The sequence below is a fragment of the Lipotes vexillifer genome, unplaced genomic scaffold (assembly GCF_000442215.2).
Source record: "Lipotes vexillifer unplaced genomic scaffold, Lipotes_vexillifer_v1.1 scaffold862, whole genome shotgun sequence".
Classification (NCBI taxonomy): Eukaryota; Metazoa; Chordata; class Mammalia; order Artiodactyla; family Lipotidae; genus Lipotes; species Lipotes vexillifer.
The window spans coordinates 709,904-716,713 of record NW_006786873.1 but is presented as its reverse complement, the minus strand read 5'-3'; the positions used below and the strand labels follow the sequence as shown (position 1 = coordinate 716,713).

Below are 6,810 nucleotides of genomic sequence, written 5' to 3'. Positions count from 1 at the left end.
CCCTTCCTATCTCCTTCCCTATTTTGTTCTCCATAGGCACCTACCACCTTTAATATACTTGTTTATTTTTATTGTCTGTCTCCCCCAATTAGATTGTCCATGAGGACAAGAGTTTACACTTATTTGGTTCATTGGCCCTAGAAAGGTGCCTGACATATAGTAAGCACTCAATAAATATTTGTTGAATGAATGTATGAATAAAAAAATAGATTCCCCCCGCTAGGCATCAAGACCATCGGGAGGGCAGGGTTGCAGCTTTCTCCTCAGGGGGAGAGGAAGCTGTGATAAAGGGAACTCAAGAGGCCAGAGTCCCCGTCAGCATCTCCCCCAATCACGTGGGTCAGGGAGACGGCAGTAAGAAATGAAAACTCCCAGCTGCAGAAGGGGAAATAGGTTGGGAGGCGGGGGAGAGAAGGAAAGGTGTGCCCATCAGTGCTGGGGCAGAGTGGCTGGAACTTGGGGCAGGGAGCTTAGACAAAAGTGTCTCAGTGAGGGGGACGCACTGTCCTGGCCTCCCCTAGAAGTCACTAGCCAAAAAGAGCAGCAAAGGGGATAAAGAGTGTGCCTAGGGAGGACATTTATCAGAGGCTACTCCCCACTCTGTTGAGCCCACAGTGACCAGCAGCGCCCCACCCCTAATGTTGGCCTCACCCCCTGGCTCTTGTATCCACCAATGCTATCTCTCTCAGCACCACTGGCCTCCAGAGAATCTACTTTTTTTTTTTTTTGGCCGTGTCATGCAGCTTGTGGGATTTTAGTTCCCCCACCAGGGATTGAACCCGAGCTCTCGGCAGTGACAGCGCCACTGTCCTAACCACTGGACCACCAGGGAATTCCCCCAAAGAATCTACTGAAATTCTCAAATTCCGGAGCTCTGTAGATTTTACTGAAAATTCCAAAGGAGATAAGATGAGGGGATTACATTGCACATCCTAAAGCAAACCAAGGCTCCTTTGTCAGACACTTCCATATTTCCAAGTGCCTCTCTGGAGCTGACAGGTGGGAAGTAAGGTACCTCTCCCTTTCCAGACCCTGCACCCATCTGGCCACCCTCCCAGGTCTGCCAGCAACTTCAGGCTCTACTCCCATCCACAGTGCAGAAAAATTCAGTCAGCCTTTCCTCAGCTGCCTATCCAAACCTGCGTGTCCAGACTTGTGAGACCTGGGCCTCAGTCACCTGAACCTCCAGACCTGTTCAGAGATTCTTTGTTCCTGAGAATAAACGCCCCCTGGGGTCTTACTGACCTTCCCCCACTCCTTTGGTGGCTTATCGAAATATTTCTTTCACACACACACTGGGCTCCCCTTAAGAGGAATTAAGGAGAATGTTGTTTTCTCATCTCTTTTCTACACCCAGCTCCCCCTTCTTCCTGGGTGCTAGTGTCAGCAGAAGCTGATGGGGAAGTGAGGCCTGGAACTCAGAGGAGGAGGGAATGAGGGGAAAGGGGAAGTTTGGGAGGGAGGCCTCCAGGAAGCTGGTGGGAGAGGACAGCTGGCAGACAGAGAGGCGCCCAGCCTGGTCTGTCTCCTCCAGCATCTGTTGAGCTATGAGCCAAACCAGGGATTTACAGGGTAGGGAAGGTGGAATAGTTAGGACCTTAAAACGGGAGAAAGAAGGTGCACAGTCCTGGGCTGTGGGCTGGGAATCTGGCCCATGAAGGCAGAATTGTGATGGCTTCAGGCTGGGCTTGGGGGTGAGGAGAGGAAGGGGGCAGTGAGGCTACATTAACCTTTGCGCCCCTTCAGGAGGAAAAGCCTTTGGGCTGCTGAAGGCCCAGCAAGAAGAGAGGCTCAGTGAAATCAACAAGGTAAAAGGAAGAACCCAGGGGCGGGGCCGGGGGGGGGGTGCGTGCAGGAGGGCCTACCCAGGTTCTTGCTTTCCCCCACAGCAGTTCCTGGATGATCCCAAATATAGCAGTGACGAGGACCTGCCCTCCAAACTGGAAGCCTTCAAGAGTGAGGGGAAAACTATAGGGGTGGAGAAGGGGGTGAGGAGGGTGGGATTTCCCCAGGAAGAGAGCAGACGGCAGAAACGAAGTTGACTTCTGGGGTGGGAAGAAGGAAGGCTGCCTCTATCACCATCCTGGTTACAGTCCCTTTCCCCGGCCTGCCCCTCTCAGGAGCCCCTCTAGTTCCCCACAGCGTACCGGGGTCCTCAGCCTCCCAACCTTCGCACTTCCTCTGCCTGCCCCACCTCTTCTTCACACCCCCCCACACACACCTAGCGCTCGGTCAGTCCCTACCCTGCCCCTGCCTGGGACCCTCCAGCCAGTGCTTACCCTCTCTGCTTTCTCCCCTCACCCAGAGAAATACATGGAGTTTGACCTGAATGGAAACGGAGATATCGGTGAGAAAAGGGTGATCTTCGGGGAGTGTGCAGATCTAGGAAGAGGGAGGTCTTTCCCACAGTGCTCCATTCCCAATGGTTCGGGAGAGGGCCCGTCGACCAGGGTAGGAAGGGGAATGGGAATGAGGAGGTAGAGGCGACAGAGTGAGAGAGGCTCCCCCTCTTCTTACCCCCATCCTCTACCTCCAGATATCATGTCCCTGAAGCGAATGCTGGAGAAACTTGAGGTCCCCAAGACCCACCTGGAGCTAAAGAAATTAATCAGGGAGGTATCCAGTGGCCCTGGGGAGACTTTCAGCTACTCTGACTTTCTCAAGATGATGTTGGGCAAGAGATCTGCCATCCTAAAAATGTGAGGGTCCAGTTCCAACCTCCCCTGTACTTACCTGTTTTCTCTCCCCCACCTCCATCCCCAGGTTCACCTTCTACACATTACTCAGCATGCATTTCTCTTCCGTCTTTTGAGAGACCCTTCCAAGGTGCTACCCTCATCCATGGTCTGGTCCCCACAGCCCCCAGTACTCCCACTCCTGCCCTTTCTCCTTCTCCTCCCACCCTCACAAACCTCATCCTTTTTCTGGACTTTCACAGCAGCCTAAAATTTATTCTCTTGAGAGGACTGTCCCCTGATCCCTGTGTCTCTTCCCATCTCAATCAGGATCCTGATGTATGAAGAGAAAGCAAGAGAACAGGAGAAGCCAACGGGTCCCCCAGCCAAGAAAGCTATCTCTGAGTTGCCCTGATTTGTGGTGAAGGAGATGTGGTGGGATTGAAGGGGCTTCTATGACTCCAACATGGAAAAAGAACACAAAATTGTGAGCCAGAGCTAAACTAATTTAAATAAACTACCCTCCTTCAGATGAACAGATCAGCTTGGTCACTCTTTGGGGGATTTTTTTTTTCCTGGGTTTGGGAAGGAGTGAAGTGTCTTTGAGGGAAGGGTGGCAAGGATTTGCCCATATGAGCAATCCATCAACAATTCTGTAGTATGTCTACTACAGCAGATGGTTTTGTACACCAAGGGGGATTCCAGATGTATAAGATAGCCTTGATCTCCCTCAAGGAATTTAAGTGGGATGAAAAGACATGTACAGACCAAAAATATATCATCCAAGCTCATGATGAAGAGCAAGGATTACCTTGAACCTCTATGACTATAAGCTTTGTAACTTCAATGATTATTCATCCTCTCTGAGTCTTTCATTTGAAAATGAGAGTAATATGATCTACCCTGCAGTGCCTGACATATCATAAGCCCTCAATAATGTTTAAAACTTGAATGAATGGATGGATGGATAGATGAAAGAACTGGTGTTATTGAATTAAGTAAAGGATTCACGACACTATAAAGCCTGATAATTTAAGTGAAAATGAGTCTTGAGGTCCTGTTGGGGACAAGCTACAACAACCGAGTCTGTCTAATAAAAGGAAAAGGGGCTTGTATTAGGAGAGTACTGAGGGCAGATTCTGAGCATACAGGATCCCTGGATGGCAGAAAGGGTTAAAAAGCCAATTCCTGGGAAGGCAGGAGGCTGAGAGTTCCCAGGTCTTTGGTGAGGCTATTCCTGGACTTTTCCTCCAAGGGGTCCAGATGCATTAACTCCAGCAACTCCCAGTCATTGGCCACTATTTCAGATTTCCTTACTCCCTGGAAAGCAAGAATCGAATTGGCCCAGCTTGTTTCATGTACCAAGGACAGATCATGCCCCTAGGGCCACTTATTTTCGCCCTTTCCAATGGTAAAGCCAGGTTGGCATCCTAAAGAGTGCTACAGTAACTGTACAGGACTTCAGATGAGGACGAGATCAATGTGGGTTCAGTAAAATATCTGAATATAACAAAATTAATAGCTAAGCTTTACTGAGCACCTACTATACACTGGGTTGATGCTTTCTGTGTATTAATTCATTTAATCTTCCCGAGAACTCTGGCGACAACAAGGAGGATAGAAAGGATCTGGAGCTTAAACAATTTGTTCATTCAGGATAAATAAATTGGGTTATATTTACACAATGGACTACTATTATATAGCAGTAAGAATGAACAGACTACAATTACATGCAACAATGTGGATCAATTTCATTAATACAATGTTGATCAAAAGAAGACAGACATAAAAGAACCCTTACTGTACAATTCCATTTATATAAAGTACAAAAACAAGTAAAACTAATATATATTGTTAGAAGTCAGGATAATAGTTAGCCTTGGGGGAGGGCAGTGACTAAAGAGGCCCTCAGGCAGCTTTTGTGCTAGTTAAGGTTCTGTTTTTGGTTACATGTTTTGCTCAGTTCATGAAAAGTTATCGAAATTTCATATATATATATATAATACACATATATATTACATACTTTGATAAGAAGAATTTTTTTTTTCTTTCTTGGCTGGGTTGGGTCTTCATTGCTGCATGCAGGCTTTCTCCAGTTGCAGAGAGTAGGGGCTACTCTAAAGAAGATGTAAAAAATCACTTATTGGACATTAACTATGTTCCATTCCCTATTCCAGGTGCTTGGGATAGAAGAGTGAACAAAACAAAGATCACTGCCTTTGTGAAGTTTACATTCTGTTGTGGGAACTGGTGTGGGAGGAGGACAGACAATAAAAAGTAAACATAATTTAAAATGTATATGATCTATTAGAAAATGACAAGTATTATGAAAAAAAGAGAACGTAAAGCAGGTTAAAGGGAATGAGGGGTGCCAGGATGGTCAGGGAAGATTAAAATTTTGAAAGGGTAATCAGGAGAGGCCTCATTGAGGAGGTGACCAACACTGAGCAAAAACTTCAAGGAAATAAAGGAGTGAGCCATGCAGGTTTCTGTGGGAAGAGTCAGTTGGGCAGAGGGAAAAGGAGCAGAAGGGCCCTAGGGTAAGACAGGTCTGTGCAGATAAGCAGAGTAATAAAATCAGAAACATAATAGAGGGCCATGTCATCTAGGGTCTTGTGGGCCACAGTAAGGACTTTGGCTTTTATTCTGAGAGAAATGGAGAGGCAACGCAGGACTTTGAGCAAAGGAATGCTTTGAAAACTCCTCTGAGAAAAGGCCCCACTCTGACTGCAGTATAGAGAATAGACTGTAGGAGCAGGGGTAGACTTAGGAAGACCAGTTAGGAGGCTGTTACTGTAACCCAGGTAAGAGATGAGGACAGCTCAGATCAAAGTGGAAGCAGTGGAAGTGAAGAGGTTGGATTCTGGATAATTTCTCAATATAGGATTTCCTGTCTGATTGAAAGTGGAGTGAGATAAAGAAAGGAGTCAATGAAGTTTCCAGGGTTTTTGACTTAACTGGAATTTTTTAAAATTAATTTTTATTGGAGTATAGTTGCTTTACAATGTTGTGTTAGTTTAACTGTAATTTTTAAATTGTCATCAGCTGAGATGGTGAAGGCTGTGGATAGAGCAGGTATTGGAGGACTGGAGATCAAAATGTTCAGTTTTGGACGTACTGAATTTGAAATGATCTGTTAGATACCCAAGAGGTGACGTCAAGTACACAGCTGTGTATACAAGTCTGGAGTTTTGGAGTGAGGTCTCTGATGAATAGACACATTTGGGAGTCATCAGCATATAAACATTATTTCAAGCCATGAGACTGATGCTCTTGGCAGTTTGGGTAGAAGGTGGGGATGAAGGCTTGACTGGAGTGGGTTTAAGAAAGAATGCGAGGAGAGACATTGGAGACAGTGTGTATGGATAGGTCTTCCAAGAAATTCTGCTGTGGTAACTGACCTGGGAAAGGGGACACGAGTATCATTTTGAAAGTTTGAGAGGGACTTCCCTGGTGGTGCAGTGGTTAAGAATCCGCCTTCCAGGCCTTCCCTGGTGGTGCAGTAGTTAAGAATCCCCCTGCCAATGCAGGGGACACGGGTTCGAGCCCTGGTCTGGGAAGATCCCACATGCCGCAGAGCAACTAAGCCCGTGTGCCACAACTACTGAGTCTGTGCTCTAGAGCCTGCAAGCCACAACTACTGAAGCCTGCACGCCTAGAGCCCATGCTCCACAACAAGAGAAGCCACCACAATGAGAAGCCTGCACACTGCAACGAGTAGACCCCACTCACCACAACTAGAGAAAGCCTGCGGGCAGCAACAAAGACCCAACATAGCCAAAAATAAATAAATTAATTAAAAAAAAAAAAGAATCCGCCTTCCAATGCAAGTGATACGGGTTCGATCCCTGGTCCAGGAACTAAGATACCACATGCCATGGGATAACTAAGCCAGTGCACCACAACTATTGAGCCTGCACGCCACAACTAGAGAAGCCCGCGCGCTGTAACTAGAGAAGCCCACACGCCTCAACAAAGAGCCCACATGCCGCAACAAAGACCCAGCGCAGCCAAAATAAAAAATTTAAAAATATAAAAATAAAAATAATTTAAAAATAAAAAGAGGGCTTCCCTGGTGGCGCAGTGGTTGAGAGTCCGCCTGCCGATGCAGGGGACACGGGTTCGTGCCCCGGTC

At 47.0% G+C, this 6,810-nt stretch overlaps 1 protein-coding gene across 1 annotated transcript; it reads left to right on the top strand.

The window, feature by feature from the left end:
- The first annotated feature begins 1,458 nt into the window (after positions 1–1,458).
- AIF1 (allograft inflammatory factor 1) lies at positions 1,459–3,211 on the top strand. The gene is made up of 6 exons (XM_007459576.1): positions 1,459–1,572; positions 1,747–1,808; positions 1,890–1,956; positions 2,306–2,347; positions 2,537–2,699; positions 3,006–3,211. Exons 1-6 carry the CDS (start codon positions 1,548–1,550, stop codon positions 3,088–3,090), a joined length of 444 nt encoding a protein of 147 aa, XP_007459638.1. The 5' UTR covers positions 1,459–1,547; the 3' UTR covers positions 3,091–3,211.
- The last annotated feature ends 3,599 nt before the right edge of the window (positions 3,212–6,810 follow it).